We start from the raw sequence: 20,605 nt of genomic DNA, 5'->3' as shown, positions 1-20,605 counted from the left end.
AAACTAGTCCAAAGCCCACTGGCCCAAGCCAACCTCTTTACAGGGCTTTCTGCACCACCCCACCCCCCTAGATATCCCCCAGCCAAGACCACCTGCTTAAGCATCACCCCATCTGCCTACCCACCACAGGGCTTATCCTCCCTCCTCCAAAGAGGAGACTGTTAATCATGAGCACTTGTCCAGCTTTACAGCTGCTTGCCTGTCCAACATTAGCACTGCCTGCCCATCTATAGAGCCTGCAGCCTGCACTCCTAGCTCCAAGAATGTGCCTCTTCAGCTGCAAGGCTTGCGGCCTGATCACCCTACTACGAGACCACCCATGAATGAGTTTAGAACACATTTACACTCCTCAGAATTCAAGGTTTTCCAAGTCATAGCCTGTGAAGATTTGTCTCTTCCTTGGATATGCCCTTCAGAAGAGATCATTCTCAGAGAACCTGGCTGGCTCAGTCAGCTAAGCATCTGCCTTCGGCTCAGGTTGTCACCTTGGGGTCCTAAGATCGGTCCCTTGTTACCTCTCACTCTGCCCTTCTTCCTGCTCATGCTCTCTCACTCACTCTCTCAAATAAATAAAGTCTTAAGAAAAAAAAAGAAGAAGAAGAGATCATTCTCTGTTACTCACAGGACTGTGCCCTATCAGAGCTACAGGACAACCACATGAGAACAAAAGAGTATCATACCAGAATAAAATAATCTGTGTGATTTTCTCTCTACCCTCTAATCACATTCACACCCCAAATTCCTCCAACTACTACAACAAGTCTTCATGTCTCTGAACTCTATTTGGAATTTTAACATTCCATTTTTCTTGAATTCCTTCATGTGCTTTGGTATTTCCAAGTGTACGTGAACTCCCTAGGGAACTGTGAACACTACAGAATTCAGTGTAAGTCAGTGTGCATGTTTTTTCTAGGGTCAGGGTATACAGTTTCACTAAGTTCTCAAAAGGGACCTAAAATAGATTAAGTCTTGAATTTCTCTGTACTGTCTATAGCAACAAGCACAGCAATGAACACATTCCAGGGTTCAGTTAAGTATTTGTTGGCTGGCTGTATACAGAAGACCACTTTTAGTTTTCTCACTCTTTTTACATGAAATACTAGTTTTTAAAAAATATGTGAAGGTCCTAACTTCATTCATCCAAAAGACATTTACATTGTGCCTGTCCTATGTGGAAAACACTACACTAGGCTCCAAGGATTTAAAAAAATTACACACATATATTACATATATAATATACATTTATATATAAAAGATCATGTAATTATATATAATAAAATATATATAATAAAAATTATATATATATATATATAGTATCCACACACAAGGAGCTCAAAGTATAATAGGGGAGACAGAAACATCTAATTATATAATACAACATGGTAAAAAGGCAATACAAAAGATGCTGGGAGTGGGCTCATATGTGGTTGCTGAAATTAGGAGAGTATAAAATGATTGATAGGCAGTAAGATCAGTGGGCAAAGCAACAAACACTGGGAACACACACACACATTTAAGAGCACTTTAACAGAAATGAAGCCCAAGAATGGACAAGGAAGGAATGATGAATAAAACACATGAAAAACAGAAGAGCAACTTCTGAGGGAGGATGAAACCAACAGGGTCAAAAGCAACAGTAAAGTCTGAAAAAGACTACAAAGGACCTAGCAATGAGAGGTTACTGGTAGCCCTGGAAACTCCCCAGTAGCGAACATACAAGTCAGATTATGTTGCAATGAGGAGTCAATAGAAAATAAGTTGTTTGGATAATGGGGCGCCTGGATGGCTCAGTCAGTTACGGGTCTGCTTCTCCCTCTGCCCCCCCCCCCCCGCTCTCTCTCTTAAATAAATAAAATCTTAAAAAAAAAAAAAAAAGATGTTTGGATAAGAAAGGAAGACAGGATAGTAAGTAGAAGGAGTTCAGGATAAAAAGGAATCCTTTTCAAGAGGGGAGGGACCTGAACAGGTTTTCTGGCTAAAGGGAAAGAGTAACTGGAGAGGAAGAGGTTGAAGACTCTGGAAACAGAGGTGACATAAAAGAGCAAAAACCCAGGAATGGTAAAATAGAGTCAAGGGCATGACCGGAGAAGTTGGGATTCAACAGGAAGTGAAACATCCCATTTACTAAAACCGAAGTAAAGACCGTAATGATGGCAAGGGGAAAATAAAGTTGTAGGTAGGGGAGGGGGCAGACAGTTGATGATGGAGATCATTCCCAATAACTAATTTTCTCATTTGTGATTTTTCAGTTATTATGGCAAAGAGCTGGAAAGCAAAGTGACTCTTCAAACTAAATCCAATTTCAATGGTTACAAATAAGAAATAAATGAAATTACACAGTATTAGAGTCAAAACATGGGTTAGAGACAAAGTACGTTCTATGTTATTTCACCAAAGACAGTATAGTTTGTATTTCTGATCAGCCCTAACAACCCAAACACAGTAGGAAAAAAGATCTAGGACGAGAGTTGGCAATGTTTTTCTGTAAAGAACCAGAAAATATTGTTTGGCTTTGCAAACCATATAGTCTCTATTACAACTACTCAATTCTATCACCGTAGCTTCAAAGTGGCCATAGACAGTACATAAACGGGCATATTGTGTTACAATAAAACTTTACTTACCAATGAGTGGATCTGCCCACAGGCCTTAAGTTTGCTGACCCCTGTTCTCTAGACTGAGAACATTGGAAAGGAAATGAGGTGGTAGAAAGAAGAGTAAATTAGGAGAGAATGAAATAAGAAAGCAGACACAGGGGGTGCCTGGGTGGTTCGGTCAGTTAAGCGTCTGCCTTTGGCTGGGGTCAGGATCCCGGCTCGGGTCATGATCCCGGGGTCCTGGGAGAGAGCCCCTGCTCAGCTAGGAGCCAGTTTCTCCCTCTCCCTGCTTGTGCTCTCTCTCTCTCTCTCTCAAATAAATGAATAAAATCTAGAAAGAAAGAAAAAAGAGAAAAAAGAAAGAGAGGGGGAGGGAGGAGAAAAGAAAGGAATAAGGAAAGGGAAAAGAAAAGAAAAAGAGGAAAGGGAAAAGAAAAAGGAATGAAAGAAAAGCCACAGAACTAAAATGTAGTTGAGCTGGGGTATTAAATCAAAGAGCAAAATATGAATAAAGGAGCAACAGAAAAAGCAGAAAGAGAGTGAAGGAGAAAAGCAGATGACAAACACTGGAAAGAGAAAGGAAACCAAGTAAAAAGTAAGTAGAGATAATATACGCAGAGACAAAAGCAGCTGAATGCCCTAAAAAATAGGTGTCAAAATGAAGCTGGGAAAATGAGAGCATCCCAGCTCTTTCTGCAATGGAATTCAGATAAAGGACAAAACACACACTAATTTTCCCGTGATGATCTGATGGTTTAATTATGGGTGTGCAAAAGGAACCCACAGCTTACAAAATGTAATTACTTTCCATTTTGCCCACATTATCAGTCTGGTAACATATATAGCATTCAAGAGATCAAATGAAACTTATTCACCATATCATAAAAAGAGATCAATTATTTCTAGGCCTCTTATTCACTTGCATGTGCGTATAAATATCACAACTTTTAAAACATATTAAAACAAAAAAGGAAAACTTATTAAATCAATAAAGTCAGCAATAAGAAGTTAAAAGCCACACTAACCTAACTTTTAAAAGTCTCCCCAAAAATAAAGCCAAAGATTTAAAAAAGAAAAGAATCTTGAGGAATGACGAAAAAGAAAAACAAAGCTGGAGGCATCCCGTTGCCTGATTTCAAGCTATATTACAAAGCTGTGATCACCAAGACAGCATGGTATTGGCACAAAAACAGACACACAGACCAATGGAACAGAAAAGAGACTCCAGAAATGGATCCTCAACTCTATGGTAAACTAATCTTTGACAAATCAGGAAAAAATATCCAATAGAAAAAAGATAATCTCTTCAGTAAGTGGTGCTGGGAAAACTGGGCAGCTACATATAGAATGAAACTGGACCATTTCCCTACACCATACACAAAGATAAGCTCAAAATGGATGAAAGACCTCAATGTGTAACAGGAATCTACCAAAATCCTAGAAGAGAACATAGGCAGTAACCTCTTCAACATCGGCCACATAATTTCTTTCAAGACACGTCTCCAAAGGCAAGGGAAACAAGAGCAAAAATGAACTTCTGGGACTTCATCAAGATAAAAAGCTTCTGCACAGCAAAGGAAACAGTCAACAAAACTAAGAGGCAATCCACGGAGTAGGAGAAGATACTCGCAAATGACATTATAGATAAAGAGCTGATATCCAAGATCTATAAAGAAGTTCTCAAACTCAACACTCAAAAAACAAATAACCCAATCAAAAAATGGGCAGAAGACATGAACAGGCATTTCTCCAAAGAAAACATATAAATGGCTAAAAGACACATGAAAAAATGCTCCACATCACCAGCCATCAGGGAAATACAAATCAAAACCACAAAATACCACCTTACACCAGTTAGTATGGGAAAAATTAACAAAACAGGAAACAACAAATGTTAGCGAGGATGTGGAGAAAGGGGAACCCTCTTACACTGTTGGTGGGAATGCAAGCTGGTACAGCCACTCTGGAAAACAGTATGGAGGTTCTTCAAGATATTAGGAATAGAGCTATCCTATGACCCAGCAATTGCACTACTAGGTATTTACCTTAAAGATACACATGTAGTGATAAGAAAGGGCACATGCACCCCAAAGTTCATAGCAGCAATGTCCACAATAGCCAAACTGTGAAAGGAGCCGAGATGCTCTTCAACAGATGAATGGATAAAGATGTGATACATATATACAATGGAATATTATTCAGCCATCAGAACGATGAACGCCCACCATATGCATCGACATGGATGGAACTAGAGGGGATTATGCTAAGTGAAGTAAGTCAGGCAGCGAAAGACAATTATATGGTTTTGTTCCTATGTGGAACATAAGCAATAGCATGGTTAGGACCATACGCGAAGGGAGGGAAATCTGAAGGGGGAGAAATCATAGGGGGAGATGAACGATGAGAGACTATGGACCCCGGGAAACAAACTGAGGGTTTCAGCATGGAGTGGGTACAGGTAGGGCACATGCTGTGATGAGCACTGGGTGTTATACGTAACTAATGAATCCCTTGAACACTACATCAAAAACTAATGATGTATTATACAGTGGCTAACTGAACATAATTAAAAAGAATCTTGAATAATATAATAATTTGCATATCTATATTGTACAGGAATTTTGTTTACTTTTGGCTTTACTTGTGGGGAAATCCTTTAAGGTAAATGCAGACTTATTCTGACACAGCAAAAACAAATAAGACCACATAATTTATGTCACAATAGTACAATGTTTAAGAACATGATTTGGGGGGGGGGTGTCTGGGTGGCTCAGTTGTTAAGACTCTGCCTTTTGCTCACTCAGGTCATGCATGATCCCACGGTTTTGGGATGGAGTCCTGCATCGGGCTCCCTGCTCATCTGGAAGCCTGCCTCTCCCACTCCCCCTGCTAGTGTTCCCTCTCTTGCTGTCTCTGTCAAAAAAATAAATAAAAACTAAAACAAACAAACAAACAAACATGATTTGGGGGTTAGAGGGCCCTGGGCTGTGTCCTCACTTTACCAAGCTACTGAATTGTGTATTAATTTTTGTAATTAATGAACCATAACAATTATAATTACTCTAAAAAAGTTCTCTCTATATTATCTCCAAAATAATACTTATAGAGGGCAACTTCTGCCAGGACAGTATTAAAAACCTGGCTTAAGAGACCTGAAATCCTAGGGGCACCTGGGTGGCGCAGTTGTTAAGCGTCTGCCTTCAGCTCAGGGCGTGATCCCAGCATTCTGGGATCCAGCCCCACATCAGGCTTCTCCGCTGGGAGCCTGCTTCTCCCTCTCCCACTCCCCCTGCTTGTGCTCCCTCTCTCGCTGGCTGTCTCTGTCAAATAAAAAAATAAAATCTTTAAAAAAAATTTAAAAATAAAAAAATAAAAAAAGAGAGACCTGAAATCCTAAACACATGACTTAATACTATTTTCAGAATACTATGCACTGGACACAATTGGATAATTCACTAAACCACTACAGTCTTTAAATAAAATACCTGAAATTACTCCACTATGGGATGTCCTCAGCAAGAAAACTATATTTTTATGTATATAGCAAAATACATCCAGCCCATTATGAGTGTACTGAACACTGTCAAAGCTGTCACTCTGATCTGTATGTTCTTGGCTTTCTACAATGAACACAGATTACCTGAGAAATAAAGACATAGTAAAATAATAAACAGAATAAAAAATTTAAAGACAATATTTCTGAAGAGGATTACAAAGAATGGGATACCACAGATATTTCCAAGTAATATTTACCTTTACAAATCTGGGAAATGTCAACTCACTTTAAGAATGAAAAACAAAGTCTATTATGAATGGCTGTTAGCTAAACGGCCTGGTATCCAACAGAGTAAGGAACATTTTGCTGTTGTGTTGTAACCAATACTTTTTCTAGAGTGCTACGTACTAAATTCAACTGAAATTGTATTTTCCCTTTCAGCTTATTATCCGAGGTCAATTTTAAAATTTAAAACAGTAAAATACTTCAACAGTATAAGCATAAATTTTGTGGTCCTAAGCATAAACAATATCAACTCCAAAGGCAGCACCTAAAAAAAGACTTGTTTCCTTGTATGGGCCATTGAAGGACTCTTAGACAAAGAGTTGTGAATCAGAGACACAGACATTTGAGATGGTACAAAAACAGAACACAGTGCCTTCTTTACAGCAAAGCGGTTAAACGTACCTAACACTGCTAGCTAGCTTCTGAAGAAAACAAGCTAACTATAGGTGAGAACCTTGTTAAGGGTCCAAGAGAAAGGCTTTAACTTTCCGGTGACTTGTATTTCTAAATAATGATGTAGAAAAAGGAACACAGCAACAGAAACAGCTGTTGGTATAGACTAATGAAAATAAAAAACTGGTGAGTTAAAATTCGCAAGAGACTTGACTGTAGAATTTGACCAGAAAAAAATCAATTTAAGAATTTAAGTTCGAAATTGCCCAGAAGAGCCTTTCAACATGTTATGAACACTCAACACTGCAGAGTATGCTCTCCAAACAAGTAACAGCAATTCCCATATTTCCCTCCTCAGTAGACATCTGAAACAGACTAAATTTTAATATATCACGCCTTTTATATTTTCAAAACATAGGCCCATATTCTGAATTTTTAAAAAAATATGCATGTTCTACTTCTTTACCTTTTTCATCTTCATTAGACAACCGTTTTTCCAGCCACAGCTCTCTGCCTTTCTCCCTTAGACCTGTGCTTTATTTTCAGGTCACAAAACTAAAACATTTATAGAACTATAAGCATAATAAAACCAGATAAGCATCATTTATAAGCATTTTAAAACTAAAAATTTATAAACTAAAGGACTGTAAGCCAAATAGGACAAGAAATTTCAGTTGAGTATAATCTATAGCATTCTTGACCACGAAACTGTAGAAAATCCTTTATAAACTTTTTTAATAGAACACAAACTCTCATTATTTATCCTACTAGAAGTACCAAGGACTCCTCCTCTGAAGTTTTAAATATTTTCCAACAAAACTGCATTAAAATGCCCATCTGTCTTAATCAGGTTGTTCTAAAAAAAAACCCCATTTCTTTAAAAAAAAAAAAAAGTGTATAATCGGTGTAGAGAGTCTTTGTTTAAATAAATCTTATAAAACATGAAGCATATTTAGGAAATCAAAATTCACCTCTTCTTGCGTAACTGGAGTCCATATCTTTAAACTGTACCACAACAAAATCTGAACACTTGAACAAAATACTCTCCATTATTTCTTCACGTTTTGGCCCCGAACTGGATTCCATACTTTTCTCATGTGCCGCATCAAGTACCAAATCACACTAAAACGAGAAGCATGAGTAAATATTCAAAATATTTATAAAATAAGACAGGGACTCTTTAGCACATCAAGGTACTATTTCTTACATGTCTTTGACAAAAATAACCTATCTCAAAAGAACCTTATAATCATACCTTTTTCTCAGAAATATAGCCTATTATCTATTTCATCATTCAAAAATCCTCTTATCTAAACTGGTCCTTGCTACCATAGTCTGTTTTAAGTACATTAATGGTGATAAAGAAGAAAATAATGAAACCACTCAATCCCTCTTCTATCCCCCAATGCTTGAAAAGATCAAGATATTTCGGGGCGCCTGGGTGGCACAGCGGTTAAGCGTCTGCCTTCGGCTCAGGGCGTGATCCCGGCGTTCTGGGATCGAGCCCCACATCAGGCTCCTCCGCTATGAGCCTGCTTCTTCCTCTCCCACTCCCCCTGCTTGTGTTCCCTCTCTCGCTGGCTGTCTCTATCTCTGTCAAATAAATAAATAAAATCTTTTAAAAAAAAAAAAAAAGAAAAAAAAAAAAGAAAAGATCAAGATATTTTAATAAGCACACAGAGCAAGTTTAATGATACAAACCAGTCTATAAAATAATCAGTATTTGAAACTGAAGAGCAAAATCAGTCAAAGTGGTTTTAAAAAGTGCTTTAACGAACATGAAAAATGTGACAAACATGCCCACCTCACAACTATAAATTGCTAAATCAGACACTATTAGTGTCAGGAAGCCACACAAATATATAGTAGTTGATGATTCATGGGGTTTTACATTTAACAAAAAGGAAAAGAGTAAAAATTACCTTAGGACTGTATGTTTTAAAAACTCCTTCATATATACCTCCGTTTTTCACTTGTACTTCACATTTGGATCCCTAAAAACATACAATTAATTATCAAAGAAACAGTGTGCTACCCAGTCAGGAGGGATAATTGTTTTCATTTTACTTTTTACATAGCTCACCAGGCTTCATTCAGCATTCACTGACAGAACAATAAAAAATTCTAAAACATTAACAATACAATGAATTCTCAAAATTTCTCAGGAAGCCCTGCTCAGAGTTTGCAGTATGAATTTAAATACTGAAGTTAAATATTTCTGACTCTGGTTTTATTACGTGACAAAATAATGCACTAAAGACAATAAACTACTACTACTATCTTATACATAGCAGGGTTGACAAGAATTCTTTTATAGTGAGTCGCAATAGTTTGGATGGAGTTCTAATCTATTTTTTTCTAAATAACCTGATTAAATGTGACCTAAGAATTGTTACTTTGAGAATCTTTCATCTACATTTTAACATCGTGAAATTACTTTACGGCACTCCCAAGGCAGTTTCTCCCCAATAATCCGGTAACTTACAACAACTGATGTAAGTATATGAACCATCCTCATATTTGCATAGATTCCATCAAAAGAAATCTGAAATAGTAAGAAAAAAACATTATTAGCAATCAGTATTTATCCTCTTACATATTTAGGTTAAGATTTATTTTGTTACAAAACGTTTAGTTAAGTTTATAATACCTTACATGCATTAAAGAAAGACTTGGTTTACTTCGATTTTTTGTTTCCTTAGAGAATAGAAGCTTAAGTTTTCAACAGTGAAAACAGACCATCTAACAATGTTTTGACTACATGTGATACAAAAAGCAAAAGTGAACTTCCACACATGAGGAATGACAAAACCACAGAAACAGAGAACAGACCAAAGGTCGGGGAGCAGAAAGAGGAGGGATCACTACAAAGTAGCATGAGTGATTTTTCAAGGTGAGAGAACAGTCCCATTATCTTGACTGTGGCGGTGGTTACACAACTGTATGCATCAGAACTCAAAGACCTGTATACTAAATAGGGTTAAGTACACAAATAAATAAATGGGGTGGAGGAGTGTGCACCTTTGTCAAAGACCCTTGACTATCTTCTCTTAGCATATACGAATCAATGACAGTGCTCTTAGGTCTCATCAACCATACCACTCCTTATTACATACTACATAAGCATGTCTCCTCCAGATTCGAAATAAGAATATCTGTCCAGTGATTGCAAAGTCTGAAAGATCAATGACACTTTCTCATTTATTTTTTCCATCACATGGAACTGTCCTTCATGCCCAGTTTAATTTTATTGATAAAGTTCTAAAATTTAAAACAAGAAGGCCCTTTCCAAGGGAGAAAAATGGAAGGACTTAAAAGAGGGCATTAATTCAAAATCAAAACCCCAAAGAACTCTGCAAGCTCCAGTGCTGGTGTTCCACTTTCTTTTTTGGGTGTTGTTCATTTAGATTTGCCTTTAGCCATTTACAAAACAACAAAAGACTTATTACTTTGCATGAAAAATACTATTTACAGATGATTTTACATTTTATATGTAGAATCATCTCAAAAAACATCACATATAGCTAATAATTTTAAACCAAACAGTACTGAGGTATAAAAATTATATAAGATATAAAACCCAAGAAAAAGGATTTCTTTTCACCTTGGTTTTGGTCTATGGTTCAGAAATAACATTTTAGTTACCAATTCTTCCAAACAAGTGACATTAAAATTACTCACCGTGGATTGAGGCAGTCCTTTGCTGTTTCGACCTCTGAAAAAATTAAACGTCTATTAAGTTCAACAGGCTAAATGAGCTAAAAAAAATTTCAAATTTGAAGTATCTTATAATTCCATTCAAATAAAGCATAGGCAATCTGTGGGGAGGGCTCATCTAATATGAAGTATAAAGGCTACCTAAGAATTGGTTCTCTCTGTGCTTTGTTGGCTCGGAGGCCCAGAATAGGTATGGATCATGGGAGGGAGGAAGGAGGAAAGAATGTGAACATGATCAAAGTAAAATAAACAAAGTAAAAATAAAAATAGCTTACTGGAAAAAATAACCAATACTAAACATAATAATCTTTACTCCTAAAGTAACCTATCGCTCTGTTACAGAAAGCTACTTAGGAATAAAACATAAATTCTACTCCTGATTTAACTGTCATATTATTGACTGACATCAAAGTCACCTCCCATGTTTTTCCCTTGCCTCTAAAAATAGGCACTATGTTTACAACTGCAGAAAAACATTTGAAAATAAGTTAAATCATTCAAAGCACTTTCATTTCTAAGTACCTCTGTCAGGATCTATATAGCAAGTACCTTTCCCTGCCAATCCCTTACCTCTGAAACAATGCAGTACACCAAAGTCAGCCATCAAGTTATTTCCAGAAAGGCGGACTCAAGTGAATTTAGTTATAGAGCATAATACAACCTAAGGCTTATTCCACTGGAATAGATTAGGCCCCTTATGAAATGATGAAACATTAATAACATAAAATGCTATATTCCTCATAAACATTAATTACTCCAGAATAACAGGACTGGAATCTCTCTCTTTTTTAGAGAGAGAGAAAGTGTGAGCAGGGGAGGGGCAGAGGGAGAGGGAGAGAATCTTAAGTGGGCTCCACACTCAGCATGGAGCCGGACACAGAGCTGGATCTCATGACCCTGAGGATCATGACCTGAGCAGAAATCAAGAGTCAACGCTTAATCGACTGAGCCACTCAGGCGCCCCTGAAATCTCATTTTAATAAAATAATCAAAATACTCAAGTCACAAATTCAAAGAGAAGCACAATTCAGGTCCAAAACGTCTCCTAGTATGAATGGTGCCAATTCCCAGTAAAATAGCACTGATCTTAGAACCTCAAGGACAGGGCTGGTTTGCCCTCCAACTCAAGTCACTCACTCTCACCTAGAAAATAACATCTTAGACCAAAGCACCTCTGAAAAGTCCTTCCATTTCTAACATTCTGATTCTGTAACTGTTTGCCTCACACACAGCACAGAGAAATTCCTGAAGTCCACGGAAGAGGACTAATAATACCATTTATAATACTACACACCAGATACCATGGTAAGCACTATGTCAAATCTCTCATCCCTAACTTTACAGGTGAAGAAACTGAACCTTAAATATCTTGACCAAAATCATCTGGCTAATGAGCAGCAGAGTTGGTATTTTAACCAGGTGATCCAAAGTCTAGGCTTTTCATTTCTAGGTTATATTCTGCCTCTCTGAAATTGCATCACAAGGAATAAACTAACTTCACAATTAAACCTAACCAAAATTTAACATTTTTTTCAAACATCATTTGAATTTATTGGGTTTTTCTAATTATTTGTAGTCCGTAACCAAAGGCTACCAGATGGCTAAAAATCATGCTTAGAATTATCTTAGTGGTTGCTGAGATGCCACAGTTAAGACTTAAACCATTGCTACCAATTAAGTACCTTTAAATTCATGTGGCATCCCCACAAAGCTATTTAAAAGAATTTACAGACCCTTTATAGAAGTCACACTATTTTTTTTATTGATTATACAATTACATCATTGACTAATAAAGAACAATTGTTTTGACAATCCAGTTTACTTAGAACAAATCATTCAACAAAGAAAATAATAAAAGACTCACAGCGATATAAAGTGGTACAGAGCGTAGAAACAACAGACTTCACTGACCAAACCAGGGAGTTGAATAACCAAGGAGAACGTTAGCATATCATAGTAGCGTTTTCTGAAGCTTATGCTACAAGTCCATTTCTTTTTTAATTCTGGATTCCACTTAGATTATGCTTTACTTTTAATTTTTTCAGAACAAAGCATCTTGATGTTTCTTATAGTAACAACTGAATTTCAAAGAAGCTAAGATCAGGGGCACCTGGGTGGCACAGTCAATTAAGTGTCTGCCTTCGCCTAAGGTCATGATCCCAGGATCCTGGGATCAGGCCCTGCATTGGGCTCCCTGCTGAGCAGACAGCCTGTTTCTCCCTCTCCCACTCCCCATTTGTGCTGGCTCTCTGTCAAATAAATAAAATCTAAAAAAAAAAAAAAAAGCCAAGATCATACTCTAGTCCTAAATATACTTGATTAGATCGATCAGATTTAACAAAACAACCATATCCAGGATTCTATGCTTTCAATTGTTACTGAATAGGAAGTTAAGGTGTGATTCAAAATGCCAAATTAATATAAAGAAAATTTTAAAATAATAGCTTATATTGCTTCAGAGTAACACAGGAGGGAGGAAACAGTTGGAGTATGAATAAGACTGGCATGAGTTGCTAACCCCTGAAATTAGATGACAGGTGTGTAGGGGTTCAATATATCATTCTGCCTGCTTTTTACAATTTCCTTAAGTTAAAAAAAAAAAAAGTAGTTTCTGATACGATGCAATTGGAGCCCAGATTTAATCAAGATCTACTAGTTTACAGGAAACACTGTGTGGAAGAACTGATACCATGAGGTTACGAATCAGTTAAACCCAGAATGTGGTAAATTTGACATAACAAATGACAGCTTCTTCAACAAATAAATGGCAGAAGAAAAAAAGTGCAGAGGGAGGGAAAATTATAAATTTAAAGACACACATAAATCAAAAGCAAAGTGTGGCTTCTCAATTTCAAAACTTACTACAAAGTTACAGTAATCAAAATAGTGTGGTACTGGCATAAGGCCATAAAATCAAATGGAATAGAGAGTCCAGAATTAACCCCTCACATATATGCTGAACCCTTACACCTTATATACAAAAACTAACTCAAAATGGGTCAAAATGCAAATTTAGGAGCTAAAACTACGAAACTCTTAAAACATAGGGGACAAGTCTTCATGACTTTGAATCTGGCAATGATTTCTTAACTGTGACACCAAAGTGCATAGATAACATTAAAAAAAAAACAGTAAAAAGGACTTCATCAAAATTAAAAACTTCTGTATAAAAGATTATCAGAGTTATCAGAGAAAAGACAACACTTCTAGAATGAAAGAAGATATGTGCACTTCATATATCTGATAAGGGGTTCATTTCAGAATAAACACCTATAACTCAGTAACAAAGAACACACAACCCAATTCAAAATGGACAAAAGACTTGAAGAATATTCCTCCAAGGAAGTCATACAATTAGCCAATAAGCACATGAAAAGATGGTCAACATCACCAGCCATCAGGAAAAATATCAAAACCACAATGAGCTACCACTTCACCCCCACTACAACAGCTATTACCAAAAAGACAAAAAAATAACAAGTGTTGGCAAAAAAAATTGGAAACTTTTTTTCCAATTAGAAAAACTGGAACCCTTGTGCACTACCTGTGGGAATGTAAAATGGTGTAGCTACCGTGGAAGATAGTATGGCAGTTCCTCAAAAAATTAAACAGAATTACCATATGATCCAGCAATTATCACTGAAAGCAGGGATCTGGGGACGACTGGACCGCTTAGTGTCTGACTTCGGCTCAGGTCATGATCCCGGAGTCCTGGGATCAAGTCCTGCATTGGGCTCTGCTCAGCGGGGAGTCTGCTTCTCCTTCTCCCTCTGCCCCTCCCCCCGTTTGTGCTTTCTTCTTCACTCGCTCTCTCAAATAAAATCTTAAAAAAAAAAAAAAACTGTGATTTATTAACTTCTACTTTGTTGTCCAAAATGTCTTTAATTTCTTAAAATAAAAAAATTCAATCCTACACAGCCTTCAAATTCAAATGCCACCTTTTCAAGAAGCCTTCCTTGGATTACACCATCCCAATCAAATACACAGTGCTCTCTTCAACTCTCCAGACTGGAATTTGACATAACCAGATTTGTATTATAGTTATTGGTGACCTATCATATGCCCACTACTCAGGGCCATCACCTGACCAAATGGTGCAAATCAGAAAATGATGCCTCCTCCAGAGAGTAAAAACCCCACACTAGAGAAAACAGTGTGATCAGCAGCCAGTGCTTTTGTGAAAATCAGAAGAGGTACCAGAAATGGAGGTAGCTCCAAAGGCCCACGGTGTGGCCAAAGAAACTCGTGGATTTCAACATCCATTCATGTCCTTGGCCCAAAGCTCCTGGACTACAAAGACTGGTAGACAGAATCTTATACAACTTTGCACCATCTACCAAAATCAGCACAGAGAAACCATAGCTCACAGAGAAACCATAGCCCCCATGAACCATTACTTCTAAAACAAATTTGATAGCTTATTACTTTTTTCATGGCAGTTTAATGTACACAAAATTGAAAAATGTCATCAAAGTGTCCTCATTCTTAATTATTTTTAAGCTTTACAATGGAACTGAGATGGATCCAAATTTTGAAAAATCAAGGTATTTTACTAATGTAAATCTGATGACTAATGTAAATCTGATTTTACTAATGTAAATCTGATGACAATATAAGCAAGTTTCACAAAGTCAGGAACTTTGTATTGATTGTTGAATCAAAAGCACCTAGCATAGGGGCGCCTGGGTAGCGCAGTCGTTAAGCGTCTGCCTTCGGCTCAGGGCGTGATCCCGGCGTTCCGGGATCGAGCCCCACATCGGGCTCCTCGGCTGGGAGCCTGCTTCTTCCTCTCCCACTCCCCCTGCTTGTGTTCCCTCTCTCGCTGGCTGTCTCTCTGTCAAATAAATAAATAAATCTTTAAAAAAACAAAAAAACAAAAAAACAAAAGCACCTAGCATAAAATAATGAAGGGGTAAATGGTAGATTATAAAACAGACTTGACATACCACCTTGTGACTCTTTTAAGAATCTTGATTAGAATTATAAAAAAATAAAACGATGAGACACTTGAGTTGGAGGTTCTTACTTGGGCCATATCAAGGCAAGAAAAAAATAAAAGGCACCATGATTAGACAGAAAAAAGGAAAACCATCTTTCATAATAAAGACAACATGATCATTTATGCAAAAAATCCTAAGAGAATCTGCAAAAAAGCTACTAGAAATAAGAGCTTAAATTAGCAAAGCCAACTCAAAATGGATCAATGACCTAATGACAAACGGATTAAATGAAACCTTTAAAAGAAAATAGGAGAGAAAATCTTTATAACCTTTGGTTAGAAGATTTCAAATAGGACAAAAATGCAAATCATAAAAGCAAAAAACTGACAAATTAGGCTTCATCAAAGTTTTAAGTATTCTGTCCTTTGAAAGACTTAAGAAAATTAAGTCAACCCACAGACAAGGAAATATTTGCAAAATATATGTCTGATAATAGACTTATACTCAGAATATACAAGAACTCCTACAACTTAAGAAGAAGATAAATAGCCCAATAAGTGGGCAGAAGACTTACACAGTCATTTAACCAAATTAAGACTTAGTGGGTAAAATTAAAGCCTGATAATACTAATCACTAGGAAGGATGCTAAGCAACTGAAACTCACACACACCAATGGTGGAAAACAAAATCTAGATTTCTTTTCCCGAAGAAGAGTTTGGCATTTTCTTATAAACATACTAGGGTGCCTGGGTGGCTCAGCTGGTGAAGCGTCTGCCTTTGGCCCAGGTCATGATCCCAGGGTCCCCGGACTGAGTTCCGCATTGGGCTCCCTGCCGAGTCATCTGCTTCTCTCTCTGCCCCTCCCCCCCCGCCCCTCCCCCCTCTTCGTTCTTGTTCTCTTGCAAAAATAAATTAAAATATTTTAAAAATAAACAAAGTTAAACATATTAATAAAACCTAGCAATCCCACTCCTAGGTAATTATTCAAGACCAATGAATGTGAACATTCAAAACTGGTTTATCCACATAGCCAAATACTGAAAATAGTTCAAATGTCTATTACGATAATGAATAAACACACTGGTAGTACACCCTTAACAGAGGGCTACTACGCAGTAATAAAGTAACGAATTACTGATACGTGCTACACACAACATGGATGAATGTCAAAAGCACTGTGCTAAAAGAAAGAAGCCAGATACAAATGATCCCGTTTATATGACATTCTGGAAAGACAAATCTATAAAGAATCAGATCAATGTCTACCATGGGCTAAGGGAGAAGAAAGGCTATTGTAAAAGTACAGAGGGAACTTTACGGGGTGGTATCTTAATTGTGATAGTGACTGAGTGACTATACACATTTGTTAAAACTCAAACAACTTTACACTGAATAGGATGAGTTTACTGCATATGAACTATACCTCCAAAAACCTGCCACTCTCCAAACTAAAGGCAGATCCAAAGAAAAAAGAAACCCCTAACATATATACCTAAAAAGGGTTGAATTTTTTAACAAAAGTAATCTGATGTTAAAAATTCTTATATTGGGGCACCTGCATGGCTCAGACGGTTAAGTGTCTGCCTTTGGCTCCGGTCATGACGCCAGGGTCCTGGGATGGAGCCCCCAGTCGGGCTCCCTGCTCATCGGGGTGTCTGCTTCTCCCTCTCCCTCTGCGGCTCCCCCTGCTTGTGCTACGTCTCTCTCCCTCCCTCCCTCAAACGAATAAAATCTTTTTTTAAAAAATTCATTATATTGCACACTTAAAATAGGTGAATTCTACTGTATGTAAGTTATACTTCAGAGTAAAGCTGATTATTTAAGAGACACACAACTGGGAAAACTTGAATTGGCTGGACATTAATCCTTGAGAATTTTAATTTTTTACATGTAATAATGTTTTTATGTATGTATGTATGTATGTATGTATGTTTTCTTTTAAGTCATCTCTTCCCCCAAAGTGGAGCTTGAACTCCTGGCCCTGAGATTAAGAGTCACACACTCTACTGACTAAGCCAGCCAAGGTGTCGCTACACGTGATAATGTTCTTAAAACTTCCATTCTCTTAGAGATATACTGAAATATTTACAGAAGAAATGACATGTCAGGAATTGCTTTAAAATAATATGGGAACCTACAGTAACCAAGAAAGTATGCTGCCGACATAAGGACAGATAAAAGAACAAAGAAACAGCATTCACAGTCCAGAAATAAATTCTTAGTTATGGTCAAATGATTTTTAAGAAGAGCCAAGACAACTTACTGGGGAAATAATAGTCTTTTCAACAAATAGCGCTGGCACAACTAGATATCCATATGCAAAAGAATGTAGTCGGACCTCTAGCTTATACCATATATAAAAATTCAAAATGGATCAAATACCTAAATGTAAAGGCTAAACTACAAAAACTCTCAGAAGAAAAAAAAATAGGGGTAAATCTTCAAGACCTTGGATTTGACAAGGGATTCTTTGTTTTTGCTTGCTTTTTTTAAAAAAGATTTTATTAATTTGAAAGAGAGAGCCCCAGACAGAGAGAGAGAGCACGTGCATGAACAGGAGGAGGGGAAAAAGCAGACTCCTCCGCTGAACAGGGAGTGACATGGAGCTGGATTCCATCATGACCTAAGTGGAAGGCAGTAGCTTAACCAACTGAGCCACCCAGGCATCCTGGCAATGGATTCTTAGATAGGACTCTAAAACCACAAACAATGAATGAAAATATAAATGGAACTTCATCAAAATCAGGAAATGATTGAGCCCCACGTTGGGCACGGAGCCTACTTAAAAAAAAAAAAAAAAAAAAGGAGTGCTCTTGGGTTGTTTGTATATGTTTTTCCTTATTCAAGTGATGAAGGGAACAGATAAAACGTACATATGAAAATATACATTCTAAACTTTCTGTCCTAGACATAACCTCTCAAGTGTAAGCTGCCTGAAGGCAAGGCTGTATTCATCTTGCTGATTCAATAAATATTTGTGAAATAAAAAGTTAAAAAAAAAAAAAACCTAGTGTTTGCTTCCTCTGTGCCAGACTTTTACACCTTTAATGAAGTTTGACATAAAATAAGCCCCACTTTGTAAGTGTACACTGTAACTTTTGTCTAAATTAGAGTGTGTGTGTGTGTGTGTGTGTGTGCGCGCGTATATGTATGTATATGTACATTACCCTGTGATCCTCACAACCCTGTGACTTTTTTTTTAAAGATCTGGAGAGTGAGAGCGAGAGCATGTAAGTGAGGGGAGGGGCAGAGGGAAAGGGATAGAGAATTTTTTTCAACGATTTTATTTATTTATTTGACAGAGAAAGAGAGCAAGCATAAGCAGGGGGAGCAGCAGAGGGAGAGGAAGAAGCAGGCTCCCCACCGAGCATGGAACCTGATGCAGGGCTCCATCTCCCCACCCTGAGATCATGTCTTAAGCTGAGCTCAACCAACTGAGTCACCCAAGCACCCCTAACCCTATGACTTTTCTTATTAACACTTTACAGATAAGAAAATTGGGGACTGGAGTGGTTAAATAACCATTCTGAGGTCACTGTAAGTGGCTGGCCTGGGATTTGAAACTGAGCTGTCAAAAGGCAGTAGAGTAGACCTCTGGGTTTTGGTATGGTATGCCCTCTGTTTTTAAGCACTGCACTCTGTTTTCATAGTGCTTTTGGTTTCCTGGGTTAGGGAATAGCTGAGATCTCTTCTATAATTTATCCATAGTCCCTTCATATTTCTGGGTTTTTTTTCATGTTTTTGTTTTTGGGGGTTTTTTGCTATTGGTTTATTGATGTCCTTTGCAACAAAAAATTTCTGATTTTTTTTCCCCCAATAAGTAAGCTCTAGGCCCAGTGTGGGCTTGAACTCACGACCCTGAGATCAAGAGTTGTACACTCTACTGACTGAGCCAGCCAGGCAACCCCCAGAACACTCCTGATAACTGAAACACATTTAAAAATCTAGCTAAGAATAAAACTCCTTCCTTTATCAGTTCAAAATTCTAGGGGGAAAGTATGCAATTTCTCTTGGTATTGCCATCCACAATATAATTATAGAACTTTTTATTTCATTTCTTTTACCATTCTGCTCATTCATTACCATCTTTCAACACTGTTATCTATACATGTCATTCACTAGTTTCTACAACTATTTCAACAGGCCTGAATAACACTTATACAATCAAAATAATATTTCATTGTGGGGCGCCTGGGTGGCACAGCGGTTAAGCGTCTGCCTTTGGCTCAGGGCGTGATCCTGGCGTTGTGGGATCGAGCCCCACATCGGGCTCCTCCACTATGAGCCTGCTTCTTCCTCTCCCACTCCCCCTGCTTGTGTTCCCTCTCTCGCTGGCTGCCTCTATCTCTGTCAAATAAATAAATAAAATCTTAAAAAAACAAAACAAAAAAAAAAAAAAAACAAAATAATATTTCATTGACCCAGATTTCCAGAACCAGAAATTATTGTCTAGATATAACTAATATTCTTTGGCACAGCAAGAAAGAATACTACATACCTCCAACCCCTTTCCAGCAAAGTTGTAATAATGCTCTTCTCCTCAGGTATTCATATGGCCACTGCTTGTTATTTAGATCTCAATTTAAATGTCCCCTCCTCAGAAAGGCCTGCCTGACCGTATTATCAAAAGTAGTTCCCCGGGGCGCCTGGGTGGCACAGCGGTTAAGCGTCTGCCTTCGGCTCAGGGCGTGATCCCGGCGTTATGGGATCAACCCCACATCAGGCTCCTCCGCTATGAGCCTGCTTCTTCCTCTCCCACTCCCCCTGCTTGTGTTCCCTCTCTCGCTGGCTGTCTATCTCTGTCAAATAAATAAATAAAATCTTTAAAAAAAAAAAAAAAAAGTAGTTCCCCAACATTATAACACCCTGTTTTAGTACTTATTAGTAACTAATATTTAGTGCATAATAGACCTTAATATCTGAAATTCTATTATGTGTTCATCTATTTACTTTCTGTCTCTGTCCACTTCCCACTCCCAGAATATAAATTCCATAAGGGCAAACACTTCTAGAAGCCTCCTTCACCACTGTGTGCCCATGGCTTAACAGAGACTGGCACACAGCAAATATTCTAAATTGTTGAATAAATTAAGTATACAGTACAGTTTATGTGAATTAGGACAAGTATCGACTAGTTTAATTTCTTTTTATGGTACAGAAAAATTACAGTTGTCAA

The 20,605-nt window shown here is 37.6% G+C and overlaps 1 protein-coding gene across 23 annotated transcripts in view; it reads right to left on the bottom strand.

Annotated features, from left to right (window-relative positions):
- Window positions 1–20,605, bottom strand: part of ATXN2 (ataxin 2) — a 118,028-nt gene that overhangs the window by 77,059 nt on the left and 20,364 nt on the right. For all 23 annotated transcript variants that reach the window (XR_008957023.1, XR_008957024.1, XR_008957017.1 and 20 more), the window contains exons 2-5: window positions 10,453–10,486; window positions 9,257–9,316; window positions 8,694–8,765; window positions 7,743–7,893 (exon numbers count right to left, since the gene is read on the bottom strand). Coding sequence is in view for 15 of the 23 variants with exons in the window: in XM_026514879.4 (XP_026370664.2) it covers window positions 7,743–7,893; window positions 8,694–8,765; window positions 9,257–9,316; window positions 10,453–10,486 (317 nt within the window). In the remaining 8 variants the exon portion in view is untranslated. The remainder of the gene's footprint in view (window positions 1–7,742; window positions 7,894–8,693; window positions 8,766–9,256; window positions 9,317–10,452; window positions 10,487–20,605) is intronic.

The sequence above is a fragment of the Ursus arctos genome, unplaced genomic scaffold (assembly GCF_023065955.2).
Source record: "Ursus arctos isolate Adak ecotype North America unplaced genomic scaffold, UrsArc2.0 scaffold_34, whole genome shotgun sequence".
Lineage (NCBI taxonomy): Eukaryota > Metazoa > Chordata > Mammalia > Carnivora > Ursidae > Ursus > Ursus arctos.
The sequence above is the reverse complement of the archived record's forward strand: the minus strand, read 5'-3'. Positions and strand labels throughout refer to the sequence as shown.